At 43.2% G+C, this 19,720-nt stretch overlaps 1 protein-coding gene across 3 annotated transcripts in view; it reads left to right on the top strand.

The window, feature by feature from the left end:
* Positions 1 to 2,375: 2,375 nt before the first annotated feature.
* The window catches only part of kcnn2 (potassium calcium-activated channel subfamily N member 2), a gene marked incomplete at both ends in the record, with an annotated part of 34,349 nt that continues 17,004 nt past the window's right edge, over positions 2,376 to 19,720 (top strand). Inside the window, 2 exons of one of the 3 annotated variants that reach the window (XM_080510372.1) lie at positions 2,376 to 3,188; positions 3,595 to 3,690. In XM_080510372.1, the coding sequence (XP_080366498.1) occupies positions 2,376 to 3,188; positions 3,595 to 3,690 (909 nt within the window). Of the gene's footprint in view, positions 3,207 to 3,594; positions 3,691 to 19,720 lie in introns of all 3 variants that reach the window. The other 2 variants (XM_080510371.1, XM_080510373.1) reach the window with 2 other exon arrangements.

Here is a 19,720-nt window from a genome sequence, read left to right as displayed (position 1 = left end):
TTATCTCATTTAGCAAAATGTGTTGGTGGAAGTTAGTGCATTTAATCTGTATATCTTCGAAATATGAAGTTGTTGTTTTTTGTGTTTTTAGTCTGTACAGAAGAGTATTATATAAACTACAATAAATAAATATGTTGGCGCTTGTCGGCATTATTTTATTGGACGCCAGCCTCTGTCACCACTAGGGGGAGCAGTGGTCACCCGTCCCATACTATGAAAGACTAATGCTCCTCTACTAATTATAGCAACACGAGAATAAATCTTCAAACGGATGAAACTCACCCAGTGGAACAGGCATGCTTACGAGGTCTTATCTCCACATGAACATTTCTTATTTACAGAAATTAACTTTTGTTTTTGTTCTGATTTTTGGAATACAATCACTTGTTTGGTCTTGTCATTATAATGTGTCACACAGATGGTTGTGAAACCTGAGTTTCTGAAGATTTCATTGAGATTTAAGAATAGCTGAATGCATCACAATTACACGGGTTAATTGTTTTGGTCGATTATTGAATTCCACTGAGATTGCAATCATGTTCTTCAATTCCACAGACACAAAACAATTGATCCAAGACAGCCTCACATTTCCTCCTGAGCAAACTTCAGAACACACCGAATACACTGTAAAAAGGATGAAGGGGATGCTTCAGATTAGAGTTAAATAGAAGAACTCTTGAAACTACACACTCAACAGATATGCATGCATTCATGTTTTGGTTATTTTAACTACCCTGCATCATTAATTCAAATGTAGTCAGAATCTCAATGCATGCAACGCATGCAATATTATATACTTGAAATATATTCCAGATTTTACAGATACAAACATTCATGATTGCACAGGCCCAGCAGTAAATGCTGCTGCAACTGTAAAATCCACATTATGTACATAATATTATAATAAAGCATGTAAAGACTGCCGGGGTTTAAGTGTTAAGTAACATCACATTGACGAAAATTGGATAGATAGATAGATAGATAGATAGATAGATAGATAGATAGATAGATAGATAGATAGATAGATAGATAGATAGATAGATAGATAGAGCGCCCATGCTTCATGCGCCTCGGAGTGAGGAGTACCCTGCTCATTCACTGGATTTCTAACACACAAGAAAAGGGGGGCTCTTCCGCCTCGAGTCGGTGGGAGGTGTCACGTGGCCCGGGGCCTCGGCCAATCAGGGGTAAGTGCGCATTGCGATCCTGTGCAGAGGGGCTGTTTTATTGAAGGGCCGCTCGTGATCAATGAGCGAGTGGCGCTGTCCACGGTGCTGAAAAACTTAGTTCCGCTCACACTGACTTCCAGCACCGTGGACATCGCCACGTTGCTCAGAATCCACTTGCATGCGCCAACACTGCCCATATTTATGAATGTCAAACTTTTTTTTAAATTATTTTCTGCTTTATTTTCTTATATTCCTGGAACCCCCCCTCGTGGATGATGTTCTATTTAGATCTACTTTTACAGAGGCAACTTTACGACTTAAATGCAACTGAAGCAAAGGGAAGCCTTGTGAGCAAAACTGTATAGCTGCGCCCCAAATCTCTCCACAAATACAAAAAAAAAAAAGTAACTCCAACATAACTCCAATATAGTCTCACAGCCCTTAGACTAAATTTGTTGCTGCTGCTATGCCAAGACGCGGGGATGATTGGGTTTCGGCCTCTGCTTTATGCCTCCACAGCTGCTCAATCTCGGGAAGTTGGCTGTATTTCCTCGGGGTGATATAAGTCCTCTATTCCATTAATAACCGGGCCACCAGCAGGCCACATCAATCTATGGCTGCAGACACAGGCCCTGGACATAAAGGTGCTACAGTCCTGCATGGTCACACGATCAGCAGCCAATGAGCTGAATGAAACCAGCTGCGTGTAAATCAGGACTGACAGCCAGATACGTGTGTTTCCTATGAAGTCAATAAATGAGAATTCAGCAAGGGATTTATGAACAGAGGTGGCCGATGGCTGTTGTGTGCAGAGGCAGTACCTCACGGAGCTGATGTGTATTGATAAGTAACAGTGAGTGAAAATGGGTGAGCACACTTTATTCCCTTTCTGGCCGGACATTGAGGGGAAAAGTTTTGTAAATGTACAGGTGGATGTCTAAAGTTGCTTTTAAACAACACTGACAATCCGTTTTGTTGTTGAGATGAGACCAGCGTTTACGTACCATGGTTGCAACCTGTCCATGACGTCGAACCAGTTGTTTTGGTCCCCTCTGCCCAATCGGAGGCTCCTCTCACAATCTACCGGAGCCGAAATGGATCTATTCGTGCCGCGGCTCCGTCCTGCCGTCAGGACCGAAACGCCCTTTGTCGGGGGCTCCGCGCTACCTGGCCGCTGTCGCTGCTGCTTTAAACGGCAGCACTGACATGGGAACTCCATTACAGCTGCAAAGCGATTTCTTTCCACAGCAGCAGCAGCAGCAGCAGCAGCAGCAGCAGTTCCAGCACTGTAAGTACCAGCACTACTGCGGGCGCGAGGATCGACGCGGCCAGCAGCACGATCAGCGCTGCACCTGCAGTACCTGCGCCGGTGATGCCAGAAAAAGCCTCGTCTTCCGCGGGACGTCGCCGACCACGGTGGGAACTTTGAGGACACCTTCGGAATCGTCTTCGAGGCAAGGTTGCCAGTACAGCGTCTGCGAGTTCACACCCTCTAGTCATGGTAGTTCATCCAGACATCATCATCCTCACCATCAGCAGCAGCAGCAGCAGCAGCAGCATTGCCGCGGTCGGCAGCGGGGCAGCTTGGGCAGCAGCAGCCACAAAGACAGTAACTCCTACAATGAAATAGCCATGAGCAGCTGCAGATACAACGGCGGCGTAATGCGGCCGCTGAGCAACTTGAGCTCGTCCCGCAGAAACATACACGAGTTTGATTCCGAGTCCCAGCCTTTGCAGCCCATCTCAGCCGCAGATGCGTCGGACACCCTAGTATCCAAGCCGGAGAACAATTCCACCACCCTGATGCCTTACGCATCGGGAGACGGAGGGGGAGGATGCGGCCACAGCTGTGGCAAGTCGGGGAAAAAGAAGAACCAGAACATTGGGGAGAAGCTGGGACACAGGAGGGCCTTGTTTGAGAAAAGGAAGCGGCTCAGCGACTATGCTTTAATCTTTGGGATGTTTGGGATCGTTGTTATGGTTATAGAGACTGAACTCTCATGGGGAGCCTACGGAAAGGTGCGTATTTACTCCAAAGTGCTCGTCTTTGCAGCGCCACCCAACATCCACACTAGAGTGAATTTGGTGACATGAGACTGCACTGAACAAAGCGTGTCTTTTTAGCATTAGGCAAGTTCTGTGAAAAGTATGAATGGGGAGAAAGAAAAAAAAAAAAACCACAGCTACTTTATGCAAGAACGTGCAGTGTCCCGTTCACAAGCAGGCCAAAAGGCCCACCGCTGTCCAAGCATGAAGGGGAGCCCCAATAATACCAGAGGAAACTGCATTGTCAGAATATGTTGCAGTGCACCTGAGCAACCTGAATGATTGTTGCTTTCTTACACATAGTAAATACTTGTGAGAATTTGTTTTGATGCCATGGTGTTGTGTCCTTTTTGGCTTTGTTGTTGTTGCTCTTTTACAGGAATCCCTGTACTCATTAGCTCTAAAATGCCTGATAAGCCTTTCTACAATCATTCTCCTGGGGCTGATTATCATATACCATGCAAGAGAGATACAGGTAATGTTGGACCACTTTCCTTTTATTTTTCTTTTTTTTTTAACTGTTGATTTTCACCACAGGGAACCTTCTGCAATACCAACATGATTTATTATGTTCAGTAAATGTTTAGTTTAATGGGAAAGCTGTGAACATACACTTGATGTTTTATGATGGGCTTTGTAGGATTACATAGACTTATCAAAATTAACCTCTGGTAAAAAAAATTTGTTTTTTTTTATCATATTAAATGCAACACGAACTTTTCAAAACAAAAGCTTTTAAGAACTTGACAGGCCACATCTAAACAATCAGAGAGTCTGTTCAGCTCTGCAATTGCTCAAACAGTAAAGCGTTTTGCACTTGTAGACTGATTGTCATCTATTGAAGCCACTCTGCTCGTCCACGATACATTTTGATAAGATTTAGGGACTCCCTCCCAGGTCTCAGCAGATGACTGATTGTCAGCCTGTCCTGAGACGTTCCAACGCTGCAGCTTTATGACCTGGCCTTGAGGCATTGTTGCATTACTTACGGTTCTTCTTTCTGCACTTCCAGCACTCCAGTCTTTGTTAAGCATCCACTAAATGAATGGTCCCACTTTCTACAGGGTAGATGTATGTTGCCAAACAGGCTTCATGAATCAGAGACATCATTTTCTGCTTTTAATTAAGTGAACTTGAAGGAGGGGGGGTGGGGGGGGGGTGAACTTGAAAGAAACACAACTCAAGCATTTTCTCAAATCTTAATCAACAGGATATTTAATCATGATAATGGAGTTACTTTTACACATGACGGTCGTTCTCAAAATGCATTATTTTGCAAGCTCAACAAGTTTTATCTGCAGTAATGGCTTAACTTAATTAAGTTTATGATTCAACATGTAAAATAGATTTTGTGAAACCAAAAGAATAGGATTAAACATCAATTTATTATCATTTGCATAGAAAACTTGCACTAACTGCAGAACGTTCATCAACTTTGTTGGTATATTTAGTACTTACAAGTCCTGTGGGAGTATCAGTCATTGAAATAGCCCAACAGTAAACTGTGTCACCCCCACTTCAGATCTTGCATTGTAAACCTTTCTTTATAAAGGATGATAGAGAAGCACAGACATCATTACCATATTTCAATGCACAACAGAGGCTTTTTCATTTTCCCTGCAGACAGAACCCAGTAGCTGTTTATAAATTAGAATGCATCGTGTAAGTTTGCAGGAGAGTATCAAATTCATCTTTTCCCGCTCCAGCGTGTGCATATTTCACTCAAATACTGTGCAAATGACTACTTTCATGGACAGAGTTCCCTCACCTTTCATTGGTACTGATCTAATTTACTGTAGCAGTTTAGATGTGACGCAAAGGCACGTTGTTTAGCAGGTTTCCACTTCAAGCAAGCTTTCTAATATGGGGCTTTATTAGCCTTGCCTGGGCTGCACGGTTGTTGTGCCTGTTCACATAAATCAGTTTGCATAAGAGCTGCAGTGGGCTACATGTGTTTGATTACAGTGGGAAACACATTCCCTACTGTCGTGATGCAGATACTATGGATAGGAAACATGGATTCAGCATGTTTTAAGAACGTTGGCACATTAAATACGGGTTCTCGAGCACTATTTCTTTCTCCCTTACAACCCAGCTCAAATTTTAGCTCAGAGTAAAAAGCTCCTCTTTCAATCCCTTTAATTGTCAGGAGCTGAACATTTACCCCACAGGAAGGCTGTTCAAACCTCTTTGATCCAGTCTCCTCTGACAGCCACGTCAATATCCCAAACATTTTTCACCCTCGGTAGCACCTTCTTCACGATAAAGATGTTTCCTCCTTTGCTGACCTAGAAAACTTTATTAAGGCAATTGTTTGCCTCTGAGCTGATTACTGCAATTCACTTCTCAGCACATACCCACAATAATTGGAGTTGAAGCCGAAGCACTATGAGTCACAAACATTTTCATGTCACTGCAGTCTTACTCAGGAAACCTTAGCCGGAAATGTAGACGTTGATTACAAGGTCTGTCATCAAATTCATCAAGTCCTTTTTGGAAGTGATTATCAGCCATTTCCTGGGACTGACTGTGTCTTACTATTTAAATCCAGTTCCGTGTTTACGTCAACTTCCACCACACCAGCTGCTCTTTTCCTTTTCCTTCTCACCCTCGGGTCTTTTGTGCCTGTTGTTGTTAATCTGTCATTACTGGGTTCCTGCAGACTGACATATGTGCTGGTACGCACACACAAGCACACGCACACGCACACACACACACACACACACACACACACACACACACACACACACACACACACACACACACACACACACACACACACACACACACAGATTGCACATACACGGAGGAATTCAATCGAAATCTATCTTCCTAATGACACACATGCACACAGAGAACTGATGAAATGTGTCTTTCCCTCTCATTTCATCTCCACTCCTGTTTCATCTCGCTCAATGCAACACTGAATGAAACTGTTTGGCTGGAAACATTTGATTAAAAAAAATATATATATATAATCCAACTTCAATTTTGTAAAACTTAAAGGTTGATGGAGTTAAATGGGCCAGAATCCACCATTAAGCCCTCTGAAATTAAAATATGACAGAGTATTAACTTAATCCAGGAGTCTTAAATCAGATTTACAATTCACTTTTTTTTTTTGTCAGTGGTAAGGAGCTATGTCAGGTGCATGAGCCATCCACTTATCCCGGTGAAAAACAAACCAAACATGCAGGTTCTTTTGAGAATACCTTCAAACAGACAATTTTCAAATGATATGCTTAAGGTAGTCCTTATGGTTTAGTAATTTAGCTTCTATAATGTCAAGTGACTTGGTTATAATTAAAAAAAAGTAGAGAGGTCTTTAATTTTAGTGCTTGGAGTTAAGCTTTTGCAAATGTGGGATGGAAATTGAGTGGAAATTTGCACGTAGCAAGTATTATTAATATAGAACAAGCTGTTGAATATTCTTCATTTTTACCTTTGTAATGTGTGAAGAGACTCATAACTTTTCCAAATGTGGGATGAGAGAGATAAGCAGTTTTAAAACTTAAAAAATATTGATACATTATGACAAAACCAAGAGAAAGGCAGCAAGTCTAAACACTGAAAACTGCTTGGATTTTGATTCAAACTCATAGAACTTCCCCGTCATCAGAGGATAGGTGAAGCCTCGCTTCAGGCTCGGCTGTTGATTAGACGTTCCCTGACTCACGCACATTCCATCCGTCAGACTCCGTGTGTAACAGTTTTGACAACGATCATGTGTTGTCTTGAAAACGGAGATGCAGAGATCACTGAGGTCATTTCTAAGAGAAGATTCTAAACAGCTATTTGCCCTGCTGGTGTTGTGTGCTCCTTTTAATTACTTCAAAGGCACTGATGTGTAAAACTGGCAGTGCTACTGGAAGCATATGCGAAATGTTCTCATTACATGCATACGTATGTATGACTAAACAAGTGAAAACACTAAATTTATTGTGAAAATCCCACAGACAAGTATCACAAGGTAGATGGTCTAATTAGGGGAAACGATTGTACTTTAAGTTTTGACGAGGCAAGACCTGACACTGATGAAATAGTTGTAAGACAATTATGTTATTTCATGTACATATTTCTAAGTTTGGTCTAAAAGTCTAAATTACATTACAAAATTATACATTTTCTGATCACTGGGTACTCAATAAAAAGCAGAATATATCTATTGTTTACTACTTTAATCTTTTACAGTACATTATATATTTTTTCTATATCTTATTTTTACAATCTATCTATCTATCTATCTATCTATCTATCTATCTATCTATCTCTCTATCTATCTATATTTGTGATTAAAATTGGAATAACACTACATTTTATTGCAGCCAACTAGTAAAAGAGTTTATTCAGGTTACCTGTCACTATTGTTTTTATTAATTGTGCCTGCCTCTGTAAGAGGCGTCGCACAATTATTACAATCCTGGGAAGGCGCCGTTTTTTTTTAATTAATTGTGCCTGCCTCTGTAAGAGGCGTCGCACAATTATTACAATCCTGGGAAGGCGCCGTTTTTTTTTAATTAATTGTGCCTGCCTCTTTAAGAGGCGTCGCACAATTATTACAATCCTGGGAAAACGCCGTTTTTTTTTATTATTCTTCCTCTGCCGCACAAAGTTTGCCGAACTACTAGTCCCGCACCGTTTGGAGTACGTATACAAAAGCATATCGCTACGTAGGGAATTATCGGGAATCCTGTGCATCCATTTGGATTGTGGATATCGCAAACGGCTTCCGAACAACACGTAAAAAACGGCGATGATTTTTACATCCGCTTAACATGGGAGCCAAGAAAAACAGAAAAAAAAATCACACTTTTTCCACGCCACATCACGTCGCCAAATATTCAGCTACAGACTCAAACTTACTCTTAAAACGTTGCCGCACTTGTTCTGTATTCAGATATGTCCTCAGATTTTTCAAAACTTTCACCAATTTTAAACTGTGAGCCTTTGAATGTCATCAACTTTTCCCTCCTTTTTCCAGTTTTGTATGGGTGTGTATGTGGAAAAGCTAGAGGGTGAGATGTCAGTTAGAGGGTGAGAAACTGCCGTTTTACAAACAAAAAAAAGTTTTTATCTCGTCACCACAGACACATTTCTTCGTCTTTGTCAACATATTATACATCAAATTGTAGCCACAGGCCTTGTGCTTCTCACGAGGGGACACTTTTGTCTCAGAGAGACACGGTTCTCCCTCCAGGGGACTTAATTGATAGGGAGCGCAGGATTCTGTCTCATCCGCGCCAATACATTTTGACGAGTCATTTTCTCCCCAAATCCCCAAAGTTCAGCCATTTGTTTCAAGTCCTCACGGGGAGACGGAACCTCGTGAGGACACGAAAACCACACCGCACGTCCTTCAACTTCTCCCGACGCCCACGGTGAAGGAATTTTTCACCCAAGTGTCACGGTTCTCCAACTATAAGCAGTTGTTCGGGACCTGCGTTTGTACTTAAACCCCTTCTTCCCTCAGATAACGTCTCATAGTCTCTGCACCTGCAGCAGCTTGTCAATCAGGAGCCGGCTCCATGACATCACACAAGCTGCTCCAAATCTGCCTGGCAACACACATGGCTCCTCTGATTGACTGGACCAGTAACATGATGGCTGACCACACAGTGCTCACACACACACAGTAGCTAAGGCACCATACTTTTCAATGCATTTTAATGCTGATGGCAATGACTCAGCATCAACACTTGTTAGCATGCCAATTAGCATGCTACAAAGTTTGTTCAATTGAGCTGAAATTTGGAGGGTGGCCTCATGGGGGTGCTGCGATCACGGCGCACTAGCTAGTTAGCCGCCGCGCTAAGCTAATTGGCCTACCATCTCAGAATGTCATAAAACTCCAGATTCCAGGTCAGCCACACCTGGGAGGTAACTTCTGCGCTTTTCAGGCAAATCGCAGGTGTTAGCATCTCATGCTAACAAGTTTGTTCAAATGAGCTCAAATTTGGAGGGTGGACTCGTGCTGGCGCTGCGATCGAGAAACACTAGCTAATGACATGGTTTCCACGTACTTAAATCGCTTGTGTTAGCATCGCATGCTAACAACTTTGTTTAAATGAGCTGAAATTTGGAGGGTGGCCTCGTGGTAGCGCTGCGATCGAGAATTGCTAGCTGATCACATGGTTTCCACGCACTTGAACCGCTGTTTGCTGTTAGCATCGCATGCTAACAAGTTTGTTCAAATGACCTGAAATTTGGAGGGTGGCCTCGTGGTGGCGCTGCGATCGAGAATCACTAGCTAATGACATGGTTTCCACGTACTTATATTGCAGGTGTTAGCATCGCATGCTAACAAGTTTGTTCAAATGAGCTGAAATTTGGAGGGTGGCCTCATGGTGGCGCTGCGATCGAGAATTACTAGCTGACCACATGGTTTCCACGCACTTAAATCGGTGCTAGCTGTTAGCATCGCATGCTAAAAAGTTTGTTCAAATGAGCTGAAATTTAGAGTGTAGCCTCATGCTGGCGCTGCGATCGAGAATCACTAGCTAATGACATGATTTCCACATATTTTTCACACTACCTCGCTCGGCAGCAGGGGGCGGCAGGTGGCAGGCACAATAAAATTTCCGCGGGAATTTTCTAGTATTATTATTCTTCCTCTGCCACACCAAGTTTGCCGAACTACTAGTCCCGCACCGTTTGGAGTACGTATACAAAAGCATATCGCTACGTAGGGAATTATCGGGAATCCTGTGCATCCATTTGGATTATGGATATCGCAAACGGCTTCCGAACAACACGTAAAAAACGGCGATGATTTTTACATCCGCTTAACATGGGAGCCAAGAAAAAACAGAAAAAAACATCACACTTTTTCCACGCCACATCACGTCGCCAAATATTCAGCTACAGACTCAAACTTACTCTTAAAACGTTGCCGCACTTGTTCTGTATTCAGATATGTCCTCAGATTTTTCAAAAGTTTCACCAATTTTAAACTGTGAGCCTTCGAATGTCATCAACTTTTCCCTCCTTTTTCCAGTTTTGTATGGGTGTGTATGTGGAAAAGCTAGAGGGTGAGATGTCAGTTAGAGTGAGAGAAACTGCCGTTTTACAGAAAAAAAAACGTTTTTATCTTGTCGCCACGGCCACATTTCTTTGTCTTTCTCAACATATTATACATCAAATTGTAGCCACAGGCCTTGTGCTTCTCACGAGGGGACACTTTTGTCTCAGAGAGACACGGTTCTCCCTCCAGGGGACTTAATTGATAGGGAGCGCAGGATTCTGTCTCATCCGCGCCAATGCATTTTGACGAGTCATTTTCTCCCCAAATCCCCAAAGTTCAGCCATTTGTTTCAAGTCCTCACGGGGAGACGGAACCTCGTGAGGACACCAAAACCACACCGCACGTCCTTCAACTTCTCCCGACGCCCACGGTGAAGGAATTTTTCACCCAAGTGTCACGGTTCTCCAACTATAAGCAGTTGTTCGGGACCTGCGTTTGTACTTAAACCCCTTCTTCCCTCAGATAACGTCTCATAGTCTCTGCACCTGCAGCAGCTTGTCAATCAGGAGCCGGCTCCATGACATCACACAAGCTGCTCCAAATCTGCCTGGCAACACACACGGCTCCTCTGATTGACTGGACCAGTAACATGATGGCTGACCACACAGTGCTCACACACACACAGTAGCTTAGGCACCATACTTTTCAATGCATTTTAATGCTGATGGCAATGACTCAGCATCAACACTTGTTAGCATGCCAATTAGCATGCTACAAAGTTTGTTCAATTGAGCTGAAATTTGGAGGGTGGCCTCATGGGGGTGCTGCGATCACGGCACACTAGCTAGTTAGCCGCCGCGCTAAGCTAATTGGCCTACCATCTCAGAATGTCATAAAACTCCAGATTCCAGGTCAGCCACACCTGGGAGGAAACTTCTGCGCTTTTCAGGCAAATCGCAGGTGTTAGCATCTCATGCTAACAAGTTTGTTCAAATGAGCTCAAATTTGGAGAGTGGACTCGTGCTGGTGCTGCGATCGAGAATCACTAGCTAATGACATGGTTTCCACGTACTTAAATCGCTGGTGTTAGCATCGCATGCTAACAACTTTGTTTAAATGAGCTGAAATTTGGAGGGTGGCCTCGTGGTGGCGCTGCGATCGAGAATTACTAGCTGACCACATGGTTTCGACGCACTTAAATCGCTGTTACCTGTTAGCATCTCATGCTAACAAGATTGTTCAAATCTCCTGAAATTTGGAGGGTGGCCTCGTGGTGGCGCTGCGATCGAGAATCACTAGCTAATGACATGGTTTCCACGTACTTAAATCGCAAGTGTTAGCATCGCATGCTAACAAATTTGTTCAAATGAGCTGAAATTTGGAGGGTGGCCTCATGCTGGCGCTGCGATCGAGAATTACTAGCTGACCACATGGTTTCCACGCACTTAAATCGGTGTTAGCTGTTAGCATCGCATGCTAAAAAGTTTGTTCAAATGAGCTGAAATTTAGAGTGTAGCCTCATGCTGGCGCTGCGATCGAGAATCACTAGCTAATGACATGATTCCCATGTATTTTTCACACTACCTCGCTCGGCAGCAGGGGGCGGCAGGTGGCAGGCACAATAAAATTTCCGCGGGAATTTTCTAGTATTATTATTCTTCCTCTGCCACACCAAGTTTGCCGAACTACTAGTCCCGCACCGTTTGGAGTACGTATACAAAAGCATATCGCTACGTAGGGAATTATCGGGAATCCTGTGCATCCATTTGGATTGTGGATATCGCAAACGGCTTCCGAACAACACGTAAAAAACGGCGATGATTTTTACATCCGCTTAACATGGGAGCCAAGAAAAACAAGAAAAAAAATCACACTTTTTCCACGCCACATCACGTCGCCAAATATTCAGCTACAGACTCAAACTTACTCTTAAAACGTTGCCGCACTTGTTCTGTATTCAGATATGTCCTTGGATTTTTCAAAACTTTCACCAGTTTTAAACTGTGAGCCTTCAAATGTCATCAACTTTTCCCTCCTTTTTCCAGTTTTGTATGGGTGTGTATGTGGAAAAGCTAGAGGGTGAGATGTCAGTTAGAGGGAGAGAAACTGCCGTTTTACTGAAAAAAAAAAGTTTTTCTCTCGTCGCCACGGCCACATTTCTTTGTCTTTCTCAACATATTATACATCAAAATGTAGCTACAGGCCTTGTGTTTCTCACGAGGGGACACTTTTGTCTCAGAGAGACACGGTTCTCCCTCCAGTGGACTTAATTGACAGGGAGCACAGGATTTTCTGTAACCCGCTCCCATGTATTTTGCGGAGACGTTTTCTCCCCAAATCCCCAAAGTTCAGCCATTTGTTTCAAGTCTTCACGGGGAGACGGAACCTCGTGAGGACACGAAAACCACACCGCACGTCCTTCAACTTCTCCCGACGCCCACGGTGAAGGAATTTTTCACCCAAGTGTCACGGTTCTCCAACTATAAGCAGTTGTTCGGGACCTGCGTTTGTACTTAAACCCCTTCTTCCCTCAGATAACGTCTCATAGTCTCTGCACCTGCAGCAGCTTGTCAATCAGGAGCCGGCTCCATGACATCACACAAGCTGCTCCAAATCTGCCTGGCAACACACACGGCTCCTCTGATTGACTGGACCAGTAACATGATGGCTGACCACACAGTGCTCACACACACACAGTAGCTTAGGCACCATACTTTTCAATGCATTTTAATGCTGATGGCAATGACTCAGCATCAACACTTGTTAGCATGCCAATTAGCATGCTACAAAGTTTGTTCAATTGAGCTGAAATTTGGACGGTGGCCTCATGGGGGTGCTGCGATCACGGCGCACTAGCTAGTTAGCCGCCGCGCTAAGCTAATTGGCCTACCATCTCAGAATGTCATAAAACTCCAGCTTCCAGGTCAGCCACACCTGGGAGGTAACTTCTGCGCTTTTCAGGCAAATCGCAGGTGTTAGCATCTCATGCTAACAAGTTTGTTCAATTGAGCTCAAATTTGGAGGGTGGACTCGTGCTGGCGCTGCGATCGAGAATCACTAGCTAAGGACATGGTTTCCACGTACTTAAATCGCTGGTGTTAGCATCGCATGCTAACAACTTTGTTTAAATGAGCTGAAATTTGGAGGGTGGCCTCGTGGTGGCGCTGCGATCGAGAATTACTAGCTGACCACATGGTTTCCACGCACTTAAATCGCTGTTTGCTGTTAGCATCGCATGCTAACAAGTTTGTTCAAATGACCTGAAATTTGGAGGGTGGCCTCGTGGTGGCGCTGCGATCGAGAATCACTAGCTAATGACATGGTTTCCACGTACTTAAATCGCAAGTGTTAGCATCACATGCTAACAAGTTTGTTCAAATGAGCTGAAGTTTGGAGGGTGGCCTCATGGTGGCGCTGCGATCGAGAATTACTAGCTGACCACATGGTTTCCACGCACTTCAATCGGTGTTAGCTGTTAGCATCGCATGCTAAAAAGTTTGTTCAAATGAGCTTAAATTTAGAGTGTAGCCTCGTGCTGCCGCTGCGTTTGAGAATCACTAGCTAATGACATGATTTCCACGTATTTTTCACACTACCTCGCTCGGCAGCAGGGGGCGGCAGGTGGCAGGCACAATAAAATTTCCGCGGGAATTTTCTAGTATTTGTTTGTTGTTGCTTTAGGTTGCCTTTATGATGCGTGAATAAACTTTTAAGTTTCCTTTCATGTCTTTTCCTGAAGTATTTCCAAGCTCTTTTGAAGCACCTCGACTCGCTTCATGTCCAAATGCTCCAGAAATAAAGTTGCAGTGCAGCATCTTATCAAATAAGATAAACAGCAACACCGTGAAGTAAAGCTGGAACATTTTCATCTGAAATGTCACAGAGTGGAAGGTAAAGGTCATGAAATACAAAGTCCGTCAAAGGACAAATTCTTTAAATGTGTGCTGCATTTAAGTTTAGATACTTGTCACTTTAGATTATGGCCTCCAAACAGAGCCATCCCAACTGAACTACCACGACCATTCAAATCCATTTCTCCTGCTGCTTTATACAACCCTGCTTTTGATCTTTGCTAAATTTTCATCGAGTTTCTCTGTGAGTCAAAGTCACTGGCAGTGTTGCAACACAAACTGCCATTTCTAAAGTGCACTTTGTGGGAAATTTTGCTCCTGCAGTGAAATAGATTATGCATGCACATTCATGTGTACTCACAGATGCCTGTCAGATGTGGAAGCATAAGTCAGGATGACGAAATGTTTCCCAACCATTTCCATTACTTGTCAAACACAGTAAATGCCCTCAGATTTATTTTTTTTCATTTTCTTTTTTAAGAATTTAAGTTTGTTTTTTTCCTCTGAGTGCCTGGAAAACTCCAAAGGTCAGGTCTGACAGGATAGGAGTTTAGACAACGGCTGTCATATGAATTGTTTGGGAATGCATATGCAGCGCTGCACTGGCATTGATGGGTGAACTACTGAGCTGCAACGCATTAACGAGGAGGAACATTGTGTCCATGTTGTATTAAATATGACTGGGTTTGTCCCAGAGTAGGACAGGAAGTGTAAAGTGTATTCCTCTTTCTTGGTTCATGAAGCGTTTTATACATTTCCTTCTCGAATAGTTCAGAGTTTGTTCCATTGATGTCTGTTGTTGACAGTTGGCGATCCACAAGCCATTTTTAGACGTTTGAGTTTATGGGGGGGGGGGGGGGTTGTTGTGTTGGCAGGCTGCATCCTGCAGTACAGCCGGAGCATAAATGGAGAGGTTAGCATCTGTGGCTTCTGCTAACTTTGATTTGTCATTGTCACGGGCTGATATGAAGTGCAAGCTGGGAGCCTCTTCCCGATCTGTCTGCCGCGGTGCTTGATGAGTTCAGTCTTTTTTCCGAGCAGGCACAAACTGATGTTTTCAAAGTTTCCTCTCTTCTTCACACATCAAAGGCTTTTTGCCGGGGGCCCTTCGTGTTCAGGCCATTGCCGTGTCACCGTACCTTGTGATGACAGATCTGCTGAGTCTTCTTAAACTAATGCAAAATGCTGTGCGGGGGGGGGGGGGCTCTTGTGTCTTTGATGTGTGCGTTTGCGATAGGAGCCAGTGCCGACGCTTCACAGTCACATAATGTTACATTTTACAATCGGCAGAAAAGATAAAACAACAACACATTGTCCAAACTGTGCCAGCAAATCCTGCCAGAGCCCGAGTTGGCTGTGTTCGTCGGCTCGCCCCTGGGTGCTGCTGCGTATGTGTCAGAGATCTGGTGTAACTGCAGGAGACGCTCTGCATTTCTCACAGTGAAATCTGTCCTCTACCCGAGACTCCAGACTGGAGTCAAATAACCACCACTGGCTGGTGACCTCGGTGTTTTCACTGAACATACAGGCTTTCAAGGGCAGAAGATACCCAGCCTCCCAAAGGGTTGAGAATCCCACAGATAATTTATTAATGGTATTTACCCAAGTTGTGCCTTTCGTGTCACTTTAAACATGCTGACGATTTTAGATTATTAATTAACAGAGCCTCGGCCGCAGCCAGGACATCTCACAAAATCAAGATGTATACAGGCTTTTACTTTTGGCTCCAAGATGTTTCACTCGCTTGAAGAGAAGAATTGCATATGGAAATGTGAGACTTAATCTCACAAACAAAAGCAAAACTGAATCTGCCACTGCTTCAGATTTACTCAGCAAAGTGGTCTCTTAGTGGCTCACTTTGATATCATAAATAAAGCATTGCATTAATGTGTAATTGGACTGAACCCCTCAACTTAATTCACTAATGAGATTGAGCGATTTCATTCTCAGTGACAAGATATATGTTCCCATCTCCACATTACACAGATTAAATATTGAGCTGCACTCCATTAGATATATTGGGAGTAGTGAAACCAGTAACCAACCCAGCGAACATCGCAGGTGAGCTCCTCGGAGACGGTGCCGCGTAGATGCGGGGGAAGGATCCCAGGCCATCCTCCGCTGTATTGTCTCTCAGCCTGACATTAATGAAAATCCTATGATGAGAGTGGGGTATGCACTCTTCGTGATTAGACTGCATTTTGAGTTCATCAGAAAACGAGTTCAGTCCAGAGAGCGAGGCAGCGAGTGAAATGTGACGCCCCGGATTTGTCCTCAGCGCCACTTGTCGTGTTGATTGTTTGTTCTGTGAGCTCCGTCGTACAAAGCAGGAGGTGATTGCGGGTGAGCTCCCGCGCTTTAATACCACAGCAAAGGAAAGAAAACGAGGACATTTGATAACATTTTTTTTTCTCTGAATCTCCAAAACAAGCTGTTTCCAAGTTAAGACGAGAAACTAAGGTGAAAAAGACAAAGATGTGCGGGTCTAGAAAATCACAGAGAGCGATTAAGTCATGGAGGCGCCGTGGGGTGGAGCCAATATACGTAGGTGAAGGGCAGGTCACGTACCGGACAACTTGCCAGTCCATCACAGAGCTAACGCAGGGACAGACGGGAGATTAGATGAGCCCTACAAGCGTGTCTTGAGCCTGTGGGAGGAAACCAGAGCACCTGGACAAAACTCATAGAAGGAACATGCAAACTGTCAACAAAGAGTGGAGATTTTAAGCGTGTGCTGGGGCCCCAGGCTAAAATTCCCACGGGGGCCCTCTGACAAGCAACAAATATATTTAGGAATAATTTGAAACCAACGAAAGAGGTCAGAAAATTAACGCTTGTCAACCCTTGGGGGCCCCCTAGTGGTTTGGGAGCCCGAGCAGCTGCCTGGCTTGTCTGACGAGCTGCAGAAGCGACTGATGCCGGTCGGTTTAATAAGGCGATATGCTGGATTTCTCGAATATGAGGATGAACGGCAGTATAATCCGTGTCTTCTACTCTGTGTGTTCTCAGTGTCTTCCTCCCATTTTTTGGTCTATTTATATGGCAGAGTTACAGCGCCACATAAAGGCCTGGCATATGTACTACATCAAATTGAGCCCTGTTCATTGTGACAATGGGACAGATAATATTTTAAGAATGACGGGAATAAAAAAAAATGTTTGGCTCGTGTGGGCAGGGCCTGTGTCATCTCCCTGTAAAGCACTGGGGACAACGACTTCGACTACTGTCCTGTTTACCCAACCATGTTTGGCTTGTTTCTAATTTGTTCAGCCTTCTAATGAAAACATTTTGGTTCCTGGGTTTTCCATGAGGAGGTGTTTGAGAGTCCATTCTTCACTCAACCAGATTTCTACAGCAACAACATGAATTTTGATGTGGGAAGAAAATACAATAATAATCTGCAGATTAAAAAAAGAAAAAAACAGATTAATGCCACGAATTGTTTTTTGCTTTTTTTAAACTCATCATTATCATTACTATTATTAAAATACAGCCACTTATGGTCATTCAGGATCTGTTAGATGGTTTTTCTTCGCTGAATTTTTCATTTCACACTATCATCTGGTCAACATTTTAACTATGTTTTCAGGCCTCCTTCAAAATTAATGATGTTCCCATCATCCACAGCTCTTCTAAACATGATGACACAGCCCATGCGACACAGCAGCATTTTAACACGTCCCCATAAACAACCTCATGGAGCTCTTAGCGCCGCAGTAAATGTTCGTCTAGCTCAAAGTTAATGCTGTGAACACTAACAATTTAATTTCTCTTACCCTCATGGTATTTGATTGAAGGCAGAAGACAAAATATCTCAGGACTTCATATCTGCATTGGTACATAAACTGACACCTCACTCAACTCAAAAGAATTCATACAGAATTGATTGATTTGGGGTAATACTCCATAAAAAAATAAATAAACTGGAAATCTGCAGTGAAACATACAAAACAAACTGTGATGAAGCATTTCAATACTCAGTGAGACAAAAAAAAACAAAAAAAAAAACTTTCTGGACCACAATTCATTCTTTACTGCTCACTTTTACACACACAAATTTAAGAGCATTTAGTATTTCAATGTGTGGAGTGAAACTGTGAAACACCGTCGGGGGAGGTCAGGCAGCGTCTAACCACGAAACAATTCAAACAGCAGTTCAGCAAGTCAAGGGAAAAGGAGCATACACTCTATTGTTGGGGTTTTTTTTTTAAATTTTACATTCTGTATGTTTACTTGGTTATTTACTTGCAGGTTGCTTTCTTGGCTTTGTTTTGTGGATATTTAGTTTCTGAGTATGTGATTGTTGGGGGAAAAATACGTGTGAGCACGTTCATGCATGCGCGCGCACACACACACACACACACGCACACACACAGGAATGCAAACAGACAGGAGAAGGGGGAGGGTTAGATAAGCTTGTGCTTCTTCCTACTCCTTTTCGAGCATGTTAAAGTTTTTTCTTCTATGATATTCATTATTTAGTTTTTATTTATCGCGTTTGAAATAAAATAAAACAAATTAGTGAACATTATGTGTCACCTAGTTTTACCCTCAATTCAGCTTGTTCGTCACAATTTCTAAGACACCATTTCAAAGAAATCCCTCCCTACCGATGGTGTTGGGAAAATTAGTAAAAAACTTGTACGAGAATATTGTAAGTTGGAGATACTATACCAGTTACTCGATGACAAAATTAAAAGGTAGTGGGAGTCATTCTATATTTTAATGGTCTTTTTTTCATTGTCCCATCAGTGGGCATACACAGTATCACAGTGCAGCACCAGGTCCTACACATTAGCAGGGCTGTTTACTTTTTAACCCATAAACTTCAGCTGAGTGAGTAGAGGGGTGTCAGTTGGCTGGAAGTTAAACAGTAATACCAAGGTCTATTGGTTTGACTCAGATGACCAACCATTGCTGAAGTCTTAAGTTCTCAACTGCAAGCTCCAGTGCACGCACCTTCACATGAGGGATACAGTCCACTGGGGCCATGCAGAACTCCCCCTCAAAAGAAACACTTTAAACGGACTAATGATTATGGTAAAAAGCGGAAAACCGCTCAAACAAACAACCAAAATGTAGATAGCAGCAGACAGCTGTTAAAAGGGTAAGATAATGTTTGTTCTTTAACCGCAGATGGACCGGTGGTGCTGCGGAGACAATAAAAGCCACAGGGTGCAGCACAGAAAGAGCCAGCGACTCTTCTAATGTTTTCACTTACGTTTCTTTTCATCACGGTAAATCAATTAGAGTATCACTGCTAAATGTAGTAGGGTTACAACATCGCTCCTACATAATACAGCCGTTACAGAGAATCGGCTCATTTAACCAACTCTTTTCACTGAGCAAGCTGAATCAGAAAATTAATTACTTTGTGTCAAATGTGTGTAGTTTATGTTCAGTCTTATCTCAGTATGGTTAGAAAATGATGCCAAGATTGTCGATTTATTTATTACATAGCAAAATGTGGACAAGAACAACAGTCCTGTGCCACTCAGGGAACTTTGAATATCCCCCTGTGGCTCTGCTGCCCTCGACTGGGCTGCTGCCCCAACAGTCTGGACAGAGACGAGCAAATGTGATGGTGGTGAGGGCCGCAGAAATTAGATCGCCACAATAAGATGGTCAAACTGTGACTGAGCAAATGTATTGCAAAGACTAATTAGAATTATGGTAGCTAACTGAATCAAAAA

Source organism: Blennius ocellaris (genome assembly GCF_963422515.1).
Source record: "Blennius ocellaris genome assembly, chromosome: 15".
NCBI classification, from domain to species: Eukaryota; Metazoa; Chordata; class Actinopteri; order Blenniiformes; family Blenniidae; genus Blennius; species Blennius ocellaris.
Note: the sequence above shows the minus strand (reverse complement) of the source record. Positions and strands in the feature narration are given on the sequence as shown.